The 23052-nt window shown below is 53.6% G+C and overlaps 2 protein-coding genes across 2 annotated transcripts in view; one reads left to right on the forward strand and one right to left on the reverse strand.

The window, feature by feature from the left end:
- Nucleotides 1-9902, reverse strand: part of LOC141270733 (uncharacterized) — a 36234-nt gene extending 26332 nt beyond the window's left edge. Inside the window, exons 1-5 of the mRNA XM_073680828.1 lie at nt 9815-9902; nt 5993-6142; nt 5684-5863; nt 5477-5600; nt 5296-5393 (exon numbers count right to left, since the gene is read on the reverse strand). Coding sequence (XP_073536929.1) covers nt 5296-5393; nt 5477-5600; nt 5684-5863; nt 5993-6070 — 480 coding nt within the window. The 5' untranslated portion in view covers nt 6071-6142; nt 9815-9902. The remainder of the gene's footprint in view (nt 1-5295; nt 5394-5476; nt 5601-5683; nt 5864-5992; nt 6143-9814) is intronic.
- Nucleotides 1-23052, forward strand: part of LOC141270719 (uncharacterized) — a 477393-nt gene that overhangs the window by 344310 nt on the left and 110031 nt on the right. The gene's annotated exons all lie outside the window — the stretch shown is intronic.

Genomic DNA, 23052 nt, shown 5'->3' on the forward strand with positions numbered 1-23052 from the left:
CTGAGATGCTCTGAACAACCCATTCTACCTCGTCCCAGAGATGCTTTATAGGGTTAGGATCTGAGAGCAGGCAGCCGGGCAGGAGAGAGTTGCAGAGGGTCAGCCGGGCAGGAGAGAGTTACATTACTGAGAGTCAGCCATGCAGCCGGGCAGGGGAGAGTTCCAGAGGGTCAGCCGGGCAGAGGAGAGTTCCAGAGGGTCAGCCGGGCAAGGGAGAGTTCCAGAGGGTCAGCCGGGCAGGGGAGAGTTCCAGAGGGTCAGCCGTGCAGCTGGGCAGGAGAGAGTTACAGAGGGTCAGCCCTACAGCAGAGGAGTCTTGGGAGATAGGTGGTTCACTGTATATACAATAGACTGTAGTTGTAGTGCATGCTTTCTATGTGGGGCTCTGTACACTAAGGTTTTGGCAGAATCTATTGCTCTTTGTTAGTTCTTGAGACATGATATTAAGTATGCAGAAAAATCTGGAATAAGTGTAAACAGACCTCTGTGTGCTAATACAGCCTAGTTGTAGATTGAAAGTTGAAGAAAGAAGTGAAAGACTGAAAAGCAAGAAGGCCGGACCGGGGAGTGTGTAGCAAGAGAGGATGAGGATACCCTGCTTCTAAACTGAACACTGATAAGTGGCCGAGAAACTGAAGAACAGCTGTCAGGACTTGGTACCAGATCAGAGATCCGGTAAGGAAGTAGAGAAAGCAACTCTAGTGGATCTGAGCTGGAGATCCAGAAAAGTAGCTAAGCGTTTGTGGGGATCCTGAGACAAGGACAAAGACTAATCCTATAAAGAAATAAAGTGTAATTAAAACCATAATCAAGAGATTTTTAAAAGTAATACATCTTTATTAAATAATTAATTAAAAAAGTGTATAGAACACAAAGATGAAGCCAAATAATAGAATGGCAGCACAACAGATAACATATCTATCAAATTACACTGAGTTCTGTCTATTACCTGGTGATGTGAGGGGCCGGGGAACCTCCATCATGATGTCTTTGTATAGATCTGTGTGTCCTTCTAAATAATTATTTAATAAAATATGTATTTCTTTTAAAAATCTCTTTTCATTAATGTTTTAATTGCACTTTGTTTCTTTATATGATTTCTCTAACATTTTGATGAATTACCTTATTTATTAAGTCTTACTAGTTAAGCACTTATAGTGTATACACACGTTTACAGATGATTTATATACTGTACTTATGTAAATTTGCCTACATTTGGACTGAAGGACAAAAGACTAAGGAGAACCCTGACTTGGAGTTAACAAAAATCTAGAAAGCCAAGCCAGGACATGGATTGTACAGAGAAAGTGGACAGGATGGACAAGGAGTCAAGGAAAGTGCTATCAGGAAAGATGGAGGGCAGCGAAAACTACTGGATGTGACAGCTGGAACCTGTATGTGACTTTGACTTATGTGACTCTCTTGAAAATTGAACATTTTTGGGGGCATGGCCTGGTATGACATGTGAGTGGAAGTGTGCTAGAAGAGCTCCTGGGATAACTAGCCCGCCAGAGGAACCACTGGGCCCCTAACATCATAAAAAGCGGTATTACCCCTTCTATACATGTCCTAGCACTTACCGGTGTGCATAGGGGGGGGGGGGCGATCGTGGCCAGAGGAGCTGCAGCAAGACGACGGGGAGCAACAGCAGGAGGGAATGGAGGCAACCAAGATGGCGCAGGCTCCTCTCCAGCAGGTACCAGAACATGGTAGTCAGCGTCTACAGGCACAGCACTGAGGCTGGCTGGATTTCTTAGAGCTCCAAGCACAGGAGCCTGCTCTGGCAATGAGGCACAGACACAAATCATTGAGGTGTCTAATCCTTTCTCTGTGCTCTCAGAGGAATTCATTAACACTGCTGATAATGACTTTGCAAATTCCTGCGCCCTGCAGCCTCAGCCAGAAATCACTGCTTCCCACCATAATGAGCCCACGATAAAAGATGTGTTTATGGCTGTAACACAGTATGGAGCTGCTTTAACTTCACTTAGCAGTCAGATGGGACATTAAAGAGGAACTTCCGTTTATGAGGCACGGGCTACAAAACGGTACAACAGCAGAGGGCAGAATCAGTGATACAGAGGACAAACAGCTACAGATAATATGAGTCTGCCAGAGACATGACAAACAAATAATGGCCCTATTAGCTAAAACAGATGATTTGGAGAACAGACTAAGGCGAAATATAACAGTGATTGGTGTCTCTGAAAAAACAGAGCAATAATCTGAATGAGTACTTTGAGACATGGTTACATTCTTTGTTTGGTTCTGATTGCCTGTCTGCCCTCTTTGCTGTAGAAAGGGTCCACAGGGTGCCAACCCGGCCACTGTCACCAGGGGCCCCTCCACGTCCAGTATTAATAAAGCGGCTGCACTACAAAGACAGAGATGCCATCCTTAAGGCTGCCCATGATAAAGGGGACTTTCCTATTAACGGCCAAAGAATTTCCTTTTTTCCGGATTACTCCATTGAAGTTTCAAAATGTAGGGCGCAGTTTTTTGATTTAAAACGAAAGCTGTGCAGTCTGCAAACCTCATACTCCATGATTTACCCTGAGCAACTTAAGAGTGGCGGCTCTGGGAGAGACTTTCTTTATTGAACATCCGAAAGACGCACTCTGCTGGATTGATCTGAATAAGCAAAGGATCCTTTTTGATGTCAAAATGTGAACAACACGATGAGGCTCTGCAAAACCAGCATAATTAGATGAACAAATATTTGAACATAGTAACAATAGTCAATCCAATTACATATAACTTGTGGAAGTACTAATAACATTTTTATTAATTTTCAAAGTTTAATTTGAGGCATCGTATAAACGTAACTCTAAGCAAGCGGAGGCAAAATCTCCACAGTTTCCTAGATGTCAAACCAGAGCCATCAATCCATAGACCCCATATCTTGTCAGATTTAGAAATAACATTTCTTTTTAGATATATGCCTTTTTCCAAATTTACTAGCCAGTTAACTTTATCAATAAATTCTGATATCATAGGCTCCTGGCTATTGGGCTATCAATTTTCTTGCCATATATAACATACATGCCACCGCAATTTTGCCGTACTCATCAATAGTCAGATCTTCAACATATCCCAGTATGCATACCAATGGTGAGAGCTCTACGTCAATTGAATAAACCCTGTTAATCATTGCTACAACACTCTTCCAAAAGGACACCAAGTTAGGACAGTTCCACATCATATGAAGCATATCTGCTATGTTAGTTTTGCATCTAGGACAGTGGGGACTTGAACGAAATCCTATGTTAAAAAAGAATTGAGGTGTCCTGTATACCTGGTGTATCACATATATATGGGGCAGTCTATGGGATTCACTTACAGACAGTTGTGGAACTCTTTCCAGTATATCTGACCAGTGATTTTCCTCTAAGGATCCCATTACACTCTACCATTTCTCTTTTTCTCGTATAGGCTGGTTTGTCAATATAATGTCTAAGAGAATGTTATAAAGTAATGAGATCAGTCCACGAGAACTGTGTAGATTAGCTATTCTCTGTATTATTGAGTTTCGGGGTACCCCCCTTCCAGAACAATGCCTTCCGCCCGATATGCATGCCTAAATTGTAAGTATTTGTAAAATTCAGAGTGAGGTAACCCATATTCGTTTTGCAGCTGTGGGAATTCCTTAATCACATCGCCTATCTGCACTTGATTAAGTCTGTTTAAACCCTTGGAACTCCAGGAGTTAAATCCAACCAGTTGATATAGATTTGGAAGCCATGGAGTGTTCCATAATGAAGTAAATTGTGAAACGCCTTCTATTACTTGTAATTTTTTCACCGTCCCCCAAAGTTTGTGACATAACAGCAGAGTCTGTATTTAGCCTCCAAGTGTCGCAAACGTATGCGCCTCCAATACCTCATAGAGTTTATCTGATTGGAAATAATGCTGTAGTAACATACGCTGAGCTTCCCCTCCCCCAGGGTCGTCCCATCCCCGAATATGTTGAAGCCGAGATGCCACTTAATATACCCATGGGTTAGGAACCGCAAGCCCTCCCATTGTTTTCTTTCTTTGCAATGTTTCCATTTTAATTATCGGAGTCTGTTTGCCCCATATTAATTTTCTAAACTCCTGACTGACTCCTCATCGTGTTGTTCACATTTTGACACCATGAGACCAAGAAGACACCTAACAATTGAGCAAGAGTACCTCCCTTTTGTGAGGCTTCAAGCAGGATGATCTCAGACAGAAGTGGCCACTGAACTTAGGGTGTCACAGAGTCATCAGCAGGTTGCAACAGAGATACAGAGACTGAAAGAGTCACGGAAAGGCAGAGGTGGACGTCCTTTGACCACATCCCACACTGATGACCGCATCATTGTGAACAATGCCCTTCAGAAACGGATGATGAATGCCGCACAACTGCAGGGCCATTTAAGGAAGGTGAGAGGTAGTAACATCTGGGATTTCTGTGTCATCTTATAGTATTCAGTCAAAAAGGGAGACATCTACAGAAGGTAACATTACCCACAACCTGAGGAACCAATTTCACTAGTGCCTGGGTCGCAATAAGACACCTTGGCCCAAGCAACCCTTACAATGGAAGCAATCCAGGACTATATGACAAGAGTAGTGTATTCATGGTATGATGGGTCATTATCCTTGTACCAGGGTAAAAAGCTGCCAAGGAGGAACGAACAATACTTAGGTAAGTCCTAGTGTCAAAACATCCATCCACAGGCATCAGCGGACCCTGAATGTGCAAAAAAAAATATATTCTCCTTTTCCTTTCTGTAGGTCAGCAATGACACTGGAACTGGTCTCCTGCTGCTATCGCCCATCTGTTCTAAGGAATGATGGCTGCATTCACACACATTAGTTGAACACTAGCGCAGTATTCAGCTGCAGTCTGTATAACTGCACCACATGTTCTCACATCTATTGTTCACATTTTCCTTCATACGTTGTTTACATCCATGGAATCCAATATCACTGGATATATTTCATTGATCACATCATTCTCAGCATAATCTTCACAATATTGCATGTAAAAACCGCATAAGCTTGACAATTTTTGACTTTCCTTGTGCTGTGACAGTGTTCATTGTAATTCAGATTGCTCAATGTTCCTATTCTGAAAACTGATCACTTAAATTAATGCTGCACTCCGCGGTCATGTGACTAATAAGTTTCAGATAGGAACGTGAAAGGGTCTCTAATAAATTGGCCATTCAGTGTATAATACTGGTGATAAACCAAGACTGAACACAAGACCTTCACAGCCTTCTACACATCATAGGGGAGATCTCATGACCCCTTCTCTCCATCTACCTGATGATCCTGAAGAACATCGGGATCTTCTTGTTTACAGTCCTGTGGAAGAAGAGGACGGGGACATCTCTCTGGTGTTGTCCTCTTACTGGATAGAACTGGAGGAAACACATACAGGGACTGAATTCACTCTTTACATACAGATAATTATAGGCCGTGTGTATTTAGTCCTGTCTATTACCTGGTGATGTGAGGGGCTGGGGAACCTCCATCATGACGTCCTTGTACAGATCTTTGTGTCTTTCTAAATACTCCCACTCCTCCATGGAGAAATAGATGGTGACATCCTGACACCTTATAGGAACCTGACACATAAAATGATACAGTCATCCACCCGATCCCTTCATAGCGTTACTGTATAATGTCCCAGCATTCCCAGCAGTGTCACCTCTTCAGTCAGCAGCTCAATCATCTTGTAGGTGAGTTCTAGGATCTTCTGCTCATTGATGTCCTCATGTATCAGGGGGTGAGGTGGAGGCCCTGTGATTGGGCTCAGGGGTCTTCCCCATCCCTCAGACACAGGGTCCTGACAGCGCTCACTAGAGGTCTTCTTCACTACTGTGTAATCCTGGTTATGGAGAGACACATTAATAAATCTCACTACAGACATTTCCAGAGTCCTCACCTCTCCAGTTCTGTCCATCTGTTATTCCCATAGATAAGAATGATGTAATGTGACGTCATCAGAATCTCTCACCTCTCCAGTAAGCCGGAAGAGGATCTCTAGGGTGAGGTGTAATATCCTCTCTGCCATCTTGTCCCTGTCCCTATCCATCCTTGACGGGTCAATCAGGAAAATTCTCTTATATAGAAGATCTCATCTGAGAGGATCCAATATTGTAGGGACCTGAATGGGGAGAAAATGACGATGTAACATCATAAAGATCACATGTAAGAAATCTCCGGAGCTGTTACAGGCTTCACATGATCACTACATCCAGCCATGGCCCCGTCCTGCCCCCGGTAAAACACACAATCACATTATAGTCGCATACAGGGATACATACAGGCTCACTCAAGACAGCTAAATAGTCTCAGCATTAAAGGGGTTAATATCCTCTGCGCCCAGTAATGGAGAATCTCCCCATACCTTCACCTGCAGAGCCGCAAACCACATATATGGCTGTGACTGAATAGTCGGTGATAGGATCTGGAGAGTTTTCACAGCAGAATTTGGCTTTCTCATGTAGAGCCGGCTGTATCCTAATGTGCAGAGTCCCGGTACTTCCCCCAGGACTGAGTCCTGTCCCCTCTATCACACAGTCCCTGCTCCCTCATTACCAGTCCCCAGTGCAGAGTCCCGGTGCTCCCCCCAGGACTGAGTCCTGTCCCCTCTATCACAAAGTCCCTGCTCCCTCATTACCGGTCACCAGTGCAGAGTCCTTGTGCTTCCCCCAGGACGGAGTCATGTCCCCTCAATCACACAGTCCCTGCTCCCTCATTACCGGTCCCCAGTGCAGAGTCCCGGTGCTTCCCCCAGGACCGAGTCCTGTCCCCTCTATCACACAGTCCCAGCTCCCTCATTACAGGCCCGCAGTGCAGAGTCCAGGTGCTTCCCTGAGGACTGAGTCCTGTCCCCTATATCACACAGTCCCTGCTCCCTCATTACTGGTCACCAGTGCAGAGTCCCGGTGCTTCCCCCAGGACTGAGTCCTGTCCCCTCTATCACACAGTCCCTGCTCCCTCATTACTGGCCACCAGTGCAGAGTCCCGGTGCTTCCCCCTGGACTGAGTCCTGTCCCCTCTATCACACAGTCCCTGCTCCCTCATTACCGGTCCCCAGTGAAGAGTCCCGCTGCTTCCCCCAGGACTGGGTCCTGTCCCCTCTATCACACAGTCCCTGCTCCCTCATTACCGGTCCCCAGTGCAGAGTCCGGGTGCTTCCTCCAGGACTGAGTCCTGTCCCCTCTATCACACAGTCCCTGCTCCCTCATTACCGGTCCCCAGTTCAGAGTCCCGGTGCTTCCCCCAGGACTGAGTCCTGTCCCCTCTATCACACAGTCCCTGCTCCCTCATTACCGGTCCCCAGTGTAGAGTCCCGGTGATTCCTCTAGGACTGAGTCCTGTCCCCTCTATCACACAGTCCCTGCTCCCTCATTACTGGTCCCCAGTGCAGAGTCCCGGTGCTTCCTCCAGGACTGAGTCCTGTCCCCTCTATCACACAGTCCCTGCTCCCTCATTACCGGTCCCCAGTGTAGAGTCCCGGTGCTTCCCTCAGGACTGAGTCCTGTCCCCTCTATCACACAGTCCCTGCTCCCTCATTACCGGTCCCCAGTGCAGAGTCCCGGTGCTTCCCCCAGGACTGAGTCCGGTCCCCTCTATCACACAGTCCCTGCTCCCTCATTACCGGTCCCCAGTGTAGAGTCCCGGTGCTTCCCCCAGGACTGAGTCCTGTCCCCTCTATCACACAGTCCCTGCTCCCTCATTACCGGTCACCGGTGCAGAGTCCCGGTGCTTCCCCCAGGACTGAGTCCTGTCCCCTCTATCACACAGTCCCTGCTCCCTCATTACCGGTCCCCAGTGCAGAGTCCCGCTGCTTTCCCCAGGACTAAGTCCTGTCCCCTCTATCACACAGTCCCTGCTCCCTCATTACCGGTCACCAGTGCAGAGTCCCGGTGCTTCCCCCAGGACTGAGTCCTGTCCCCTCTATCACACAGTCCATGCTCCCTCATTACCGGTCACCAGTGCAGAGTCCCGGTGCTTCCCCCAGGACTGAGTCCTGTCCCCTCTATCACACAGTCCCTGCTCCCTCATTACTGGTCCCCAGTGTAGAGTCCCGGTGCTTCCCCCAGGACTGAGTCCTGTCCCCTCTATCACACAGTCCCTGCTCCCTCATTACCGGTCACCAGTGCAGAGTCCCGGTGCTTCCCCCAGGACTGAGTCCTGTCCCCTCTATCACACAGTCCCTGCTCCCTCATTACCGGTCACCAGTGCAGAGTCCCGGTGCCTCCCCCAGGACTGAGTCCTATCCCCTCTATCACACAGTCCCTGCTCCCTCATTACTGGTCCCCAGTGTAGAGTCCCGGTGCTTCCCCCAGGACTGAGTCCTGTCCCCTCTATCACACAGTCCCTGCTCCCTCATTACTGGTCCCCAGTGTAGAGTCCCGGTGCTTCCCCCAGGACTGAGTCCTGTCCCCTCTATCACACAGTCCCTGCTCCCTCATTACCGGTCCCCAGTGTAGAGTCCCGGTGCTTCCCCCAGGACTGAGTCCTGTCCCCTCTATCACACAGTCCCTGCTCCCTCATTACCGGTCACCAGTGCAGAGTCCCGGTGCCTCCCCCAGGACTGAGTCCTGTTCCCTCTATCACACAGTCCCTGCTCCCTCATTACCGGTCACCAGTGCAGAGTCCCGGTGCCTCCCCCAGGACTGAGTCCTGTTCCCTCTATCACACAGTCCCTGCTCCCTCATTACCGGTCTCCAGTGCAGAGTCCCGGTGCTTCCCCCAGGACTGAGTCCTGTCCCCTCTATCACATAGTCCCTGCTCCCTCATTACCGGTCTCCAGTGTAGAGTCCCGGTGCTTCCCCCAGGACTGAGTCCTGTCCCCTCTATCACACAGTCCCTGCTCCCTCATTACCGGTCCCCAGTGCAGAGTCCCGGTGCTTCCTCCAGGACTGAGTACTGTCTCCTCTATCACACAGTCCCAGCTCCCTCATTATCGGTCCCCAGTGTAGAGTCCCGGTGCTTCCTCCAGGACTGAGTCCTGTCCCCTCTATCACACAGTCCCTGCTCCCTCATTACCGGTCCCCAGTGTAGAGTCCCGGTGCTTCCCCCAGGACTGAGTCCTGTCCCCTCTATCACACAGTCCCTGCTCCCTCATTACCAGTCCCCAGTGTAGAGTCCCGGTGCTTCCCCCAGGACTGAGTCCTGTCCCCTCTATCACACAGTCCCTGCTCCCTCATTACCGGTCCCCAGTGTAGAGTCCCGGTGCTTCCCCCAGGACTGAGTCCTGTCCCCTCTATCACACAGTCCCTGCTCCCTCATTACCAGTCCCCAGTGTAGAGTCCCGGTGCTTCCCCCAGGACTGAGTCCTGTCCCCTCTATCACACAGTCCCTGCTCCCTCATTACCGGTCCCCAGTGTAGAGTCCCGGTGCTTCCCCCAGGACTGAGTCCTGTCCCCTCTATCACACAGTCCCTGCTCCCTCATTACCGGTCCCCAGTGCAGAGTCCCGGTGCTTCCCCCAGGACTGAGTCCTGTCCCCTCTATCACACAGTCCCTGCTCCCTCATTACCGGTCCCCAGTGTAGAGTCCCGGTGCTTCCCCCAGGACTGAGTCCTGTCCCCTCTATCACACAGTCCCTGCTCCCTCATTACCGGTCCCCAGTGTAGAGTCCCGATGCTTCCCCCAGGACTGAGTCCTGTCCCCTCTATCACACAGTCCCTGCTCCCTCATTACCGGTCCCCAGTGCAGAGTCCCGGTGCTTCCCCCAGGACTGAGTCCTGTCCCCTCTATCACACAGTCCCTGCTCCCTCATTACCGGTCCCCAGTGTAGACTTCTCCTCAGCTTCAGCTCTTACCTGTGGCCGCTTCCTACACAGAAAACCCTTCACTTCCTACAAGCCCCATCCTGCTCCTCCCCCCATGTGACTGATCACATGACTGTGACATCATCACAGGTCCTGGAAGCAGAACTGCAAAGGTTCCCAGAATAGAGAGAGGGATAAACTCTGCTCAGCTCCGGGAAATGTCTCTTCCCCGCCTACCGCCCCCAGCCACCGACACAGACATTTCAATTTCTCTCTCCCCCGGTAGGAGGAGATGTCGGAGGGGGCATGAGGGCAGTGAGGGGCATTCAGCAGACGCTCGAGACTGCAGGGCAGAGACCAAAATTGGGGACTGTCTGTATCCGGGGCCGTCCGCCGTATCCGTGGCTGTCTGCTGTATCCGGGACTGTCTATTTTATGTTACATTCACTAGTGTTGAGCGAGCATACTCGCAAGTACTCAGTACTCGCCTGAGCATCTCACTGCTCGTGTATTTCCTGGTTGCTCGGCGGGAGCTCTGGTCTCCTCCCTGCATGTTTGGCGCTCTTTACAGAGCCAATGAACATGCAGGGATTGCCTGCCACTCACTGTATTGCCGTAGCCATGTTGGTTGTAGCTTTACAGTGATTGGCTGGCCGCACGGCGTCATCAGGTCTATATCAGACCTGGCGCCGCCATGCTCGTCACAGTCACTCCGGAATCAGGCAGTGTAGGGAGAGGTGCTGCTGCGGCAGGGAGAGATTTGCTTGTTTATTAGGTAGAAGAGAAGTATATTACACATATCCATTTCAACAAACAGTCCTTCTGAGGACTAATCCATCTTTAGAGATATCAGGCAGGCAGTGTATATAGTATATACAGGACGGCCTTCATTTCTTTAAAGTCGTGGCGAAAAGACAACTAGAAAATACATAGCTTCTAATAGCCACAAGCCTACTCAATATTAAATGTAGATATAGCAGGAGAAACAGAGTATATATAGGCATAAAATCAATATAGCTTTATTAGATACAAAATAATAAAAAGGCCACAGCAGTGGCAACACAGCGTAAATAACAGATAACAAAATGCAGTACATGGTAACATATATAGAGAATGTATATATCAATGACCCCCCCAAAAAGGAAGGAGAAAGGTAAGCAAATAACAGGTAGGATATACCATAAATAAGGAGTAGCCGCACAAGTGTGCAGGTATACATGAGATATCAAGAGAAATTCAAGTATCCCTTACCAATCGCTAGTAGGGGGGGCCAGTAGAGAACAAGTGACAGACAAGGAACAGGATAAACTTAAGGTGCCAAATGACCAGTGAGAGAACCTCGATGCGCGTTTCGCCCCTTTATCATGGGCTTTCTCAAGAGGCAATATAGTTTTTATGTATGTGGTTTTGCGCGCGGGGGGGTTTAGTGTAGGTTGGGTGGGGTGTTTCAGGGGGGGTGGGGGGAGGGGTTTTGGGAAAATGGATGTCCTACGGGATGCGGGGAAAAGGACCCGTTATGTGTTCTTGCTGTGATAAGGCCATAGACTTTCGTGGGACCTTGGGTGTTTTAAAAAATGGTGGTGGGGAAAAAAAACAACAAAAAAAAAGTTTGCTGTGTCTTAAGTTTTCGGCCAGGTGGCCTTTTTCTTTAAGTTTTTGGCAGTGGGCCAGTTTGTTATTTTCTTTGGGGTGTTAATTATAAATGTATAGGTATGAATGAGAGTGAATGTTGGAAGGGGTTTTTCTGGGTAAAAAAAAAAAAATGAGGTTAAGGTCTTCCCTTGCTGGGGGGAATAAGGATTTTGGTGGAAATATGGACATTTTATGTTTTATGCTGGACATTTTATGTTTTATGCGGGACATTTTTGCTTTATGTTTACTGGACATTATAATTGTTGGGGTTTCCTTTGGGTTGTGTTTTGTTGGGGTTTTGCGTTTTTGTTCTTTGTATAGTATTTATTTATGGTTTGTTTTATACTTTTATAATAAAATAGAGTTTCAGTTCTGTCTGTTGCAGCTCCAGACAGGGAGAGGTGGAGGCGGAGCCTGCTGTGAGCTGTGTGTGCCGTTTGGAGAGAGCTCCTGGGAAGGGAGTTAATTTTTCACCTGGGACTTTTTGTCTGCCCCCTTCCCAGGGAAGAAGGCTCGTGGTGGGACTGGCCTCCGGGGCTGGGCCCCCGGCTCCCACCTCCCGGTCTAAGCTGGCGGGGGGTGGGAGGAACACCAACCCGGCTAAGGCTGCAAGATCAGGCCAAGGCAGCAAGGGTTCCGGTATGAGGACCCCCGAGGCTACGACCGCGGCGGCTCCTCCCTCCAAAGGTAGGTTGAGTACAAGCAGAGGTGCCCCTTGATTGGGGTACCAAGGTGGCGAAGGAGGCAACCGTCACTTATGCCTCCCGTATCCATGCGCACCTCTGCGAGTATGAGGACACCTCAAAGAAGCTAAGATCCCTCGGGGGAGTTGAGGGTAGCTCAGGAGAGGTCCGAGAGGGCCTCTGGCAGCAAGAAGCCTGAACTATCTGCCGTGGTCCGGAAGATCAAACGGGCCATTCAAGAGCTGGAAGACCGCAGATGCACCATCTTGGCGGGCAGTGGACCCTTTAAGGGGAAGCTGGAGAATGATGACCGGTTCAGGGCCATGACCGGTGGGGCTCTGGAAAGGTCGCAGGGCCCTGGCCAGGCGGTGGAGGAGGAAGAGGTATGCATTGAGGAGGTTGCGCCCTACCCACCGCCTGGTGGCCTGGTAAGTGATCTCCAGGCATCGCATAGCGGGATAGCCCATGAGCAGATGGCTCTCCCGTCTGATTCTGGCACTTCAGAGGGCAGCGGGAGCGAGGAGGAGGATGGGAGTAGTAGCAGTGAAGGGGGCTGCCTCATCATGCAACAGATCGAGTTCCCGACACGTTTTGGGATGAGATCTGCGAGGATGAGGCACCTGGGAGGGGGATGAAGAGAAAAACATCAGTTGCACACAAGTTTGTGTATGTCCCCCTCTCTGGGGCCCCCCTGTCCCGTTGTGCGGCACCCACCACCCACCTCGGCTTGGACTCTGTTGTGGGTCCACAGCGAGGGATCGGGGAGAATATAGGCCATGGCACGCAGAGCGCTGCCTCTGTTTGTGGTAATGGAGGCAGTGGGTCCGAGGTGTCTGATATGGAGCATGGCGCGGAGGGCGGCCCGTTGGTGGGTGTCATCTGTGGTGGTGCTCGGGCTGGATCCCCTGTAAAAAGGGGGTCTGGCCTGGCACCTGGTGCGCCTGCGGGCGTGCAGGGGGCGGCGTGTACATCTGCCGCTGCCTCCTGCACTGCCGGCGGCGCACCGACAGCCGGGGCCGCATCTCCGGCGGCGCGTGCTGGGGTGTCTGGGTCCCTCACACGCGGATCCACTAAAAAATCTGGATCACTTTTAGGGACCCAGACGCCTGGTAAGGTAAAGGGCGCGGGGCCTGCGGCTCCGGCAGAGCCGGCTCATAAGGGTAAGGTGGGGCTTACTCCCCTGGCAAAATCCGTGGCGAGGTCGGGGAACTCTGTGCAGGGGCCCAGTAATGGGTCAGCGCGGGGGGCTCCACCGCCGGTGGGGGCCGAGGGGGAGTGGCCTAGCCTGGGGCCAGCCGCCGGAGCTGGGGTGGCCAGGCTTTTTGTGGTATAGGGTGTGACGGTAGGGGGTGCAATGCCCCTGAGAGCTGGTGCCGCTGGTCCAGGGGCCCCTGTGAGTAGACCCGGTTCCGGGTCGGCTTCGGGGGTCCCGGCGCGGCCGGCTTCGGGGGGCGTGGCCTCCCAGCCGTCCACGGTGCCAGTGGGAGTGGCCTCTGGGGCCCCTACCGTGCTGCCTGGTGTGGGGGGCGTGGCTTCCCTGCCATCCACGGCACCGGTGGGAGTGGCCTCTGGGGCCCCCACTGTGCTGCCTGGTGCGGGGGGCGTGGCCTCCCTGTCACCCACGGCACCGGTGGGAGTGGCCTCTGGGGCCCCCACCATGCTGCCTGGTGTGGGGGGCGTGGCCTCACAGTCAAAACCCGTCCCCCAAGTGGGCGTGGCTCCGCTCGAAAAGGGGCGGGGCTTAGCGCTGGCAGCTGCTGGGAGCAGTGGTGCCACGGCTGCAACAGACAGCAGAGGTGGTGCCTGCCTGTCGGTGTCCCCTGTGCTCATGGGCTTATCTGGGGCAGGGGCGCCGGCAAAAGTCTCAGCACCTGGCTCCCAAATCCCCCCGGCAGGGAAGGTGCTGCCAGCAGGTGGCAGCAGTGAAATAACTGCTGGCAAAAAATGAAAAATTGTGACCCCAGTGTGCATGTGAGTGGGAGTGGGGCAAGTGGGGTGACTGTTGACATGGATGCGGATGGCGTGGGTATGAATGTGGCTGTGGTTGAGGATACGAATGTTGGCGTGTCTGTGGCAGGGGGTAAGAATGGTATGTCTGTTGGTAGTGGGGGGAGTGGTGACAGGGCTGGTCCATCTGCCCCCCCGGCTGATGGTGACTTGCGGCGCCGTTTCCTGGAGGCCCTCAAGAAGGGAGAACGGACGATCCAGGTAGAGGGAAGAGAGGTGGACCTGGCCTTTTGGCTGGATAGACATGGCCAGGCCGCCTTCCAAGATAAAAGGGAGGGGGAGACAGTGTGGTCCCTCCCGACAGCCGGGCAGGGGGTGGCCAGGAGGAATGTAGTCCGTCTTCGGTGGAGGGGCAGTGAAGCGTGCCCGCCAAGAGTGAGGGTCGTGGAGCTCCTCCTGATGATGAACTTCAGGGCGACTGACATCTTTGCCCTGATCCATCCTTTTGGTACCCCCATCTTCGACATCAGTTTTGTTCGGCCAGAGGGCCTAGAGCTTTTTTGGTCGAATTTTGAACTGGTGAAGGGGGAGACCGGCTGGCGAGATTTTGACGTGCAGGCGGTGTCTCGCCAAAATGGCGTAAAGAGGGTGACCGTTCTGACAAGTAACGAGTCACTCTCTGGGGTCGATATCTTGACGTGGCTTTCTCGCTATGGGGAGGTCACGGACGTCCCAAAGAAGAACAGGGACGAGTTTGGCATTTGGTCAGAGGGCTGGACCTTCATGATGAGGTTGAAGGTCTCAGGCGGTACTGTCACCCACATCCCCTCCTCAGCATTTCTGGGGAGGGACAGGATCCTGATCTTCTACCAGGGGCAACCGAAGGTCTGCCACAGGTGCGGTGATCCCCGCCACTTCAGCGCGGGCTGCAAGGTGCAGAAATGTGCCTTGTGTGGCGGGGTAGGTCATCTTGCCGCGGCCTGTGGTGACATTAGGTGTCACCTGTGTGGTGACCTAGGTCACCCGTATAGCCGCTGCCTCCGCTCCGTTTCTAACACTATCTCTGGTCAGGCGAGGGAGAGCCGAGGGGGGGTCCCCGGCGGTGCATCCTCTGCTGGAGGTGGGGGCGGGAGAGGAGCTGAGGGGCCAGTGAAGGAAGGCGAGGCCAGTTCATCTGCCCACCAGTGGCAACAGGTGAGGTGCCGTGGGGGTAGGGGGCAGGATAAGCCTCAGGCGACTGGGGTGATGTCTGTCCCCACCCCAGAAGCGGCAGCCGGAGCCCCTGAGGCCTTGGGGGAGGAGGCGGTGAACGAGGAGATCAGGAAGATGGAGAGGGAGGAGGTGGCTGCTTCTGATGATTCCTCCCAGTATGAAAGTCTGGACGAGGAGGTGGTGGAACAGCCTAAAAAATCAGGTGACAGTAAGGCCGGTAAGAGTCGGAGGAGGAAGAACCGAAAAGGGGCAAAAACATCTAAAGCCCCCCCCTTGGCCGCTAAGGTGCCTACGGAAGGGCTCACCGGCTCCCCTCTGATGCCCCTCTCCAACCGGTTCCATGCCCTCGATGACTCTGCTGTGTCGGGGGCGGGGGACCGGCGGTAACATCTGAGGTGCCTTCAGGGAGCGGCAGGGTCCATCCTCCGGGGGGCTCACTTTCCTCTGGGGGGGGGGACTGCCCTAGGGTCCAGGGGTGAGGAACCCAGTACTGGGAAGGAGGTGGCGGGTACCATGGACACCTCGGTGTCACTGAAGAGGAGGGGAGAGTCTGGCTCCTCCTCTGAAGGTGAGAGGAGAAAATCTGGGGGTACGGTCAAAAAGAAGGCCGTCTAACTCAATCACCCATGATGGCGGAACCTACCCCGTTGACTCTGGCGTCGATTAATGTCGCCAGTATAAAGTCAGATACGGCCAGATTTATGGCCTTCGATTTTTTTCAACCGAGTTGAGGCTGACATTTTATTTTTGCAGGAGACCAGACTAACGCACATGGGGGCCATTTACAAAGCAAGGAGGGAGTGGAGGTGCGGGCCCTCATACTGGTCTCTTGCGGCCGAGCCGTATAGCGGGGTAGCGGTCCTTTTTAAGGCCGCTTTGGTGGAATGCAGACGGGTGATCGAGGTAGAAATGGGGAGGTGCTTGGTCCTTGACGTCTTCATGGGGGGACAGGAGCTCCGGCTCATTAACATCTATGGTCCACAGTCAAGGTGGGACTGTAAATGTCTCTTCCTGAAGATCAAGCCCTGTCTTTTTACCAGCCGGCAGGTGGTCTTCGGTGGGGACTTTAATACTATAATTAGATCCCGTGATAGGGGAGGCCCCGGAGACCAAAGGCTGGCTTTTGATAGTAATACTCTTAATAGCATAGCAAGCGAAGCTCGCCTGGTGGATGTCCACATCCGGCACACCCCAGGTCACGGGGGTTTCACCTTTCATAGGGGTAGTTGTAGGTCTAGGATAGATAGGTTTTTTTTAAAGGAGGAAGCCGTCTCTTCTGCAGTGTCCGCTGTTGAGGTGGAATTCTCCGATCACTGTTTCATTTTCTTTTCCTTGAATGTTACAGAGACTCCCCGGATACGGAGAGGCCTATGGAAGCTGAATTCGTCCCTGTTGGAAGAAGCGGATGTAAGACAATCCTTTGAGGAATTTCTTCAGAGCCAGGTACCTCTCTTGGGTCTCTGTAGCAGTAAGTCTGAGTGGTGGGAGATCTTCAAAAGAAGGGTTGCGGGGTTCTTCCGTCAGCTCTCGAGCCTCAGAGGCCTGAACAGGTACCGCCTGTATCGGGAGCTGGGGAGGAAACTCGAGCAGCTCGTCTCGACTGGAGGGGACCGTGAGGAAATCTCCAGGGTGAAGGCCTTGCTGAAGGGGTGCCAGTATGATAGGCACACATCCTTAGTTTTTGAGAGGGATTTCGGGAGGTACCGCTCGCCCGACCCCTACAGGAACTGCAGGATGTCAGTGAGTTGCAAGATGGTGATCGACAGTACGGGTTCCCTGAACAGATCCAAATCAGGGATCCTGGAGGTGGTCAGATCCTTCTACTCGCACCTCGTGGGAAGGAGGGATCCAGATCGGGATGAGATGTCGGCTTTCCTGGCTGAAACCATCCCTGAGCCAGGGGATGACCCCTCTCTTCATGTTTTGGCAGAAGCAAACAGGGAAGAGGAAGTGAGACGGGCCACTGATGGGCTCCAGCCCAAAAAAACGCCCTGTCCGGATGGCTTAACATCCGAGTTTTACAGGACTTTTAGGGACATTCTGCCCGGTTCAATGAGGAAGTCCGCCCTGATTATTCTGTCGAAGGGTAAAGACTCATCCCGTATTGAGAATTGGCGTCCCATAGCGCTTCTCAATACGGACCGAAAGGTTCTGGCAAAGGTGCTTTTTAATCGGTTGGTGAAGTTTGCGCCCCGGCTCCTTTCGGGGGCCCAGCACTGCTCTGTTCCAGGCCGCAGTACTTTTAGTGCTGTTCTCGGTGTCCGAGAGGCAGTGGAGCAGGGCAGGGCAGGTCACTGGAAGGGGTACTTGCTGTCCTTAGACCAGGCGAAGGCCTTTGACCGGGTTAACCATGAGTACCTCTGGTCCGTCCTTCTGAGGTACGGTCTGCCCGGGAGGTTTGTTGATTGGTTGAGAGTATTATACAATGGGGCAGAGACTTTTCCGCTTATGAACGGTTGGGTCGGACCCCCTTTTGAGGTGAAGACTGGTGTCCGCCAGGGCTGTCCTCTGAGCCCACTGTTATACGTGTTCGCGATCGACCCCTTTTTAAGGAGAGTGGAACGCGGACCGTTGGTGGGAGTCGGGATGGACTGGGCGGAGCCAGAGACCACCTTGAGGGTAGTGGCGTACGCCGACGACGTTTCCCTTTTTGAATCCTCGAGAGAGGAGGCAGACTGGGTCATGTCTGAGGTTGAGCGCTACTCTGTGGCATCTGGGTCCATGATCAACCGGGATAAGTGTGAGAGTCTCTGGCTGGGAGGGGGAGATCCTAGTTTTGATCTCCCGGACACCCTTCCAGGGCCTCAGGCCACAGCAAAAATTTTAGGCATCAGTTTCGGCCCGGGGGACTATCCCCAGCAAAACTGGGAGGGCAGACTTAAGATTGCCGCCCAGAAGGTGGATCAGTGGAAGGGTTGGTCCTTGACCCTGAGGGAAAGGGTTAACCTGGCCAAGGGGTATTTTCTCCCTTTATCCTCAAAGGATTGTCTTACATCCGCTTCTTCCAACAGGGACAAATTCAGCTTCCAGAGGCCTCTCCCTATCTGGGGAGTCTCTAACATTCAAGGAAAAGTAAATGAAACAGTGATCGGAGAATTCCACCTCAACAGCGGACACGGCAGAAGAGACGGCTTCCTCTTTTAAAAAAAAACTATCTATCCTAGACCTACAATTACCCATATGAAAGGTGAAACCCCCGTGACCTGGGGTGTGCCGGATGTGGACATCCACCAGGCGAGCTTCGCTTGCTATGCTATTAAGGGTATTACTATCAAAAGCCAGTCTTCGGTCTGGGGGGCCTCCCCTATCACGGGATCTAGTTATAGTATTAAAGTCCCCACCGAAGACCACCTGCCGACTCGTAAAAAGATAGGGCTTGATCTTCAGGAAGAGACATTTAAGGTCCCACTTTGACTGTGGATCATAGATATTAATGAGCCGGAGCTCTTGTACCCTGATGAAAACGTCAAGGACCAAGCACCTCCCCATTTCTACCTCGATCACCCGTCTGCATTCCACCGAAGCGGCCTTAAAAAGGACCGCTATCCCGCTATACGGCTCGGCCGCAAGAGACCAGTATGAGGGCCCGCACCTCCACTCCCTCCTTGCTTTGTAAATGGCCCCCATGTTCGTTAGTCTGGTCTTCTGCAAAAATAAAATGTCAGCCTCAACTCGGTTGAAAAAATCAAAGGCCATAAATCTGGCCGCATCTGACTTTATGCTGGCGACATTAATCAACGCCAGAGTCAACGGGGTAGGTTCCGCCATTATGGGTGATTGAGTTAGACGGCCTTCTTTTTTACCCCCCGATTTTTTATTCTCACCTTCAGAGGAGGAGCCAGACTCTCCCCTCCTCTTCAGTGACACAGAGGTATCCATAGCACCTGACACCTCCTTCCCAGTACTGGATTCCTCATCTCTGGACCCCGGGGCAGTCCCCCCCCAGAGGAAAGTGAGCCCCAAGTAGGACGGACCCCGCCGCTCCCTGAAGGCACTTCAGATGTTACCACCGGTCTCTCACCCCCGACCTCCGACACAGCAGTCATCAAGGGCATGGAACCGGTTGGAGAGGGGGATCAGTGGGGAGCCGGTGAGCCCTTCCGTAGGCACCTTAGTGGCCGGGGTGGGGCTTTAGATGTTTTTGCCCCTTTTCTGTTCCTCCCCCTCCGACTCTTACTGGTCTTACTGTCACCTGATTAGGCTGCTCCACCACCTCCTCGTCCAGACTTTCATACTGAGAGGAGTCATCAGAAGCAGCCAACTCCTCCCTCTCCATCCTCCTGATCTCCTCGCCTCCTCCCCCAGGGCCTCAGGGGCTCTGGCTGCCGGTTCTGGGGAGGGGACAGACATCACCCCAGTCGCCTGAGGCTTATCCTGCCCCCTACCCCCACGGCGCCTCACCTGATGCCACTGGTGGGCAGATGTACTGGCCTCGCCTTCCCTCACTGGCCCCTCAGCTCCTCTCCCGCCCCCACCTCCAGCAGAGGATGCACCGCCGGGGACCCCCCCACAGCTCTCCCCCGCCTGACCAGAGATGGTATTAGAAAAGGAGCGGGGGCAGCAGCTATACGGGTGACCTAGGTCATCACACAGGTGACACCTAATGTCACCACAGTCCGCGGCAAGATGACCTACCCTGCCACACAAGGCACATTTCTGCACCTTGCAGCCCGCGCTGAAGTGGCAGGAATCACCGCACCTGTGGCAGACCTTAGGTTGCCCCTGGTAGAAGACCAGGATCCTGTCCCTCCCCAGAAATGCTGAGGAGGGGATGTGGGTGACAGTACCGCCTGAGACCTTCAACCTCATCATGAAGTCCAGCCCCCTGACCAAATGCCAAACTCATCCCTGTTCTTCTTTGGGACGTCTGTGACCTCCCCATAGCGAGAAAGCCACGTCATGATGTCAATACCAGAGAGTGACTCATTATTGGTTAGAACGGTCACTCTCTTTACTCTGTTTTGGCAAGACACCGCCTGCATGGCAAAGCCTCGCCAGCCGGGCTCCCCCTTCACCAGTTTAAAATTCGACCAGAAAAGCTCTAGGCCCTCTGGCCGAACAAAACTGATGTCGAAGATGGGGGTACCAAAAGGATGGATCAGGGCAAAGATGTCAGTCGCCCTGAAGTCCATCTTCAGGAGCAGCTCCACGACCCTCGCTCTTGGCGGGCATGCTTCACTGCCCCTCCACCGAAGACGGATCACATTCCTCCTGGCCACCCCCTGCCCAGCTGTCAGAAGGGACCACACTGTTTCCCCCTCCCTTTTATCTTGGAAGGCGGCCAGGCCATGTCTATCCAGCCAAAAGGCCAGGTCCAACTCTCTTCCCTCTACCTCGATCGTCCGTTCTCCCTTCTTGAGGGCCTCCAGGAAACGGCGTCGCAAGTCACCATCCCTGAGGTCCAGAGGTGAGGAAGCCCCCCGAGAAGACCCCGAGGCCCCGGCTACTACCCCCGCAAAACTCCGGGGACTAGCAGCCGGGGGGGCAGATGGACCAGCCCTGTCCCCACTACCAACAGACATACCCTTCTTACCCCCTGCCACAGACATACCAACACTTGTATCCTCAACCACAGACACAACCATACCCACGCCATCCCCATCCATGTCAACAGTCACCCCACTCGCTTCACTCCCACTCACATGCACACTGGGGTCACAGTTTTTTTGTTTCTGGACACACTTTTTACCACCAGTTTTATCTCCGGCATTGCTTGCTGCATTATTACTGCCGGCACCTGCTGGCAGCACCTTCCCTGCCGGGGGATTGTGGGATCCAGGTGCTGCTGCCATTTTTGCCGGAGCCCCTGCCCCAGGTAAGCCCATGGACACAGAGGACCCCGACAGGCAGGCCCCCCCTCTATTGTCCGCTGCAGCAGTGGCACTACTGCTCTCAGCAGTGACCTTTGCTGCACAGGGTTTGCCTGTGAGGCTACATCCCCCGCACCAGGTAGCACGGTGGGGGCCTCCGAGGCCACTCTCACCGGCGCCATGGATGACAGGGAGGTCACGCCCCCCGCACCACAGTGGGGGCCCCAGAAGCCACTCCCACCAGCGCCGTGGACGGCAGGGAGGCCGCGCCCCCTGAATCCGGCCGCGCCGGGACCCCCGAAGCCAACCTGGAACCGGATCTACTCACAGGGGCCCCTGGACCAGCGGCACCAGCTCTCAGGGGCACAGCACCCCCTACCGTCACACCCTTGGCCACAAATAGCCTGGCCACACCAGCTCCGGTGGCTGGCCCCAGGCTAGGCCACTCCCCCTCGGCACCCACCGGCGGCGGAGCCCCCCGGGCTGACCCATTACTGGGCCCCTGCGCAGGGGGCCCCGACCTCACCGCGGATCCCGCCCTTATGAGCAGGCTCTGCCGAAGCCGCAGGCCCCACGCCCTTTACCTTACCAGGTGCCTGGGTCTCTAAAAGTGATCTAGATTTAGCGGATCCGTGTGTGAGGGACCCAGACACCCTAGCACACGCTTGCGGAGGTGCGGCCCCGGCTGTCGGTGCGCCTCCGGCAGTGGCAGATGTACATGGCGCCCCCTGCACGCCAGCAGGCGCACCAGGTGCCAGGCTAGACCCCCCTCTTACAGGGGATCCAGCCCGAGCACCACCACAGATGACACCCACCATCGGGCCGCCCTCCGCGCCATGCTCCATATCAGACACCTCTGACCCACTGCCTCCATTACCACAAACAGAGGCAGCACTCTGCGTGCCATGGCCTATATTCTCCCCGATCCCTCGCTGCGGACCCACAACAGAGTCCAAGCCGGGGTGGGTGGTGGGTGCCGCACAACGGGACAGGGGGGCCCCAGAGAGGGGGACATACACAAACTTGTGTGCAACTGATGTTTTTCTCCTTTTTTTTGCTTTTCTCTTCATCCCCCTCCCAGGTGCCTCATCCTCGCAGATCTCATCCCAAAATGTGTCGGGAACTCGATCTGTTGCATGATGAGGCAGCCCCCCTCACTGCTACTGCTCCCATCCTCCTCCTCGCTCCCGATGCCCTCTGAAGGGCCAGAATCAAACGGGAGAGCCATCTGCTCAGGGGCTATCCCGCTATGCGATGCCTGGAGATCACTTACCAGGCCACCAGGCGGTGGGTAGGGTGCAACCTCCTCAATGCATACCTCTTCCTCCTCCACCGCCTGGCCAGGGCCCTGCGACCTTTCCAGAGCCCCACCGGTCATGGCCCTGAACCGGTCATCATTCTCCAGCTTCCCCTTAAAGGGTCCACTGCCCGCCAAGATGGTGCATCTGCGGTCTTCCAGCTCTTGAATGGCCCGTTTGATCTTCCGGACCACGGAAGATAGTTCAGGCTTCTTGCTGCCAGAGGCCCTCTCGGACCTCTCCTGAGCTACCCTCAACTCCCCCGAGGGATCTTAGCTTCTTTGAGGTGTCCTCATACTCGCAGAGGTGCGCATGGATACGGGAGGCATAGGTGACGGTTGCCTCCTTCGCCACCTTGGTACCCCAATCAAGGGGCACCGCTGCAGCACCTCTGCTAGTACTCAACCTACCTTTGGAGGGAGGAGCCGCCGCGGTCGTAGCCTCGGGGGTCCTCCGGGTCCTCATACCGGAACCCTTGCTGCCTTGGCCTGATCTTGCAGCCTTAGCCGGGTTGGTGTTCCTCCCACCCCCCGCCAGCTTAGACCAGGAGGTGGGAGCCGGGGGCCCAGCCCCGGAGGCCAGTCCCACCACGAGCCTTCTTCCCTGGGAAGGGGGCAGACAAAAAGTCCCAGGTGAAAAATTAACTCCCTTCCCAGGAGCTCTCTCCAAACGGCACACACAGCTCACAGCAGGCTCCGCCTCCACCT

The sequence above is a fragment of the Phyllobates terribilis genome, unplaced genomic scaffold (genome assembly GCF_046119375.1).
Source record: "Phyllobates terribilis strain yellow unplaced genomic scaffold, ASM4611937v1 Scaffold_5__5_contigs__length_657084704, whole genome shotgun sequence".
In the NCBI taxonomy this organism is placed as follows: Eukaryota; Metazoa; Chordata; class Amphibia; order Anura; family Dendrobatidae; genus Phyllobates; species Phyllobates terribilis.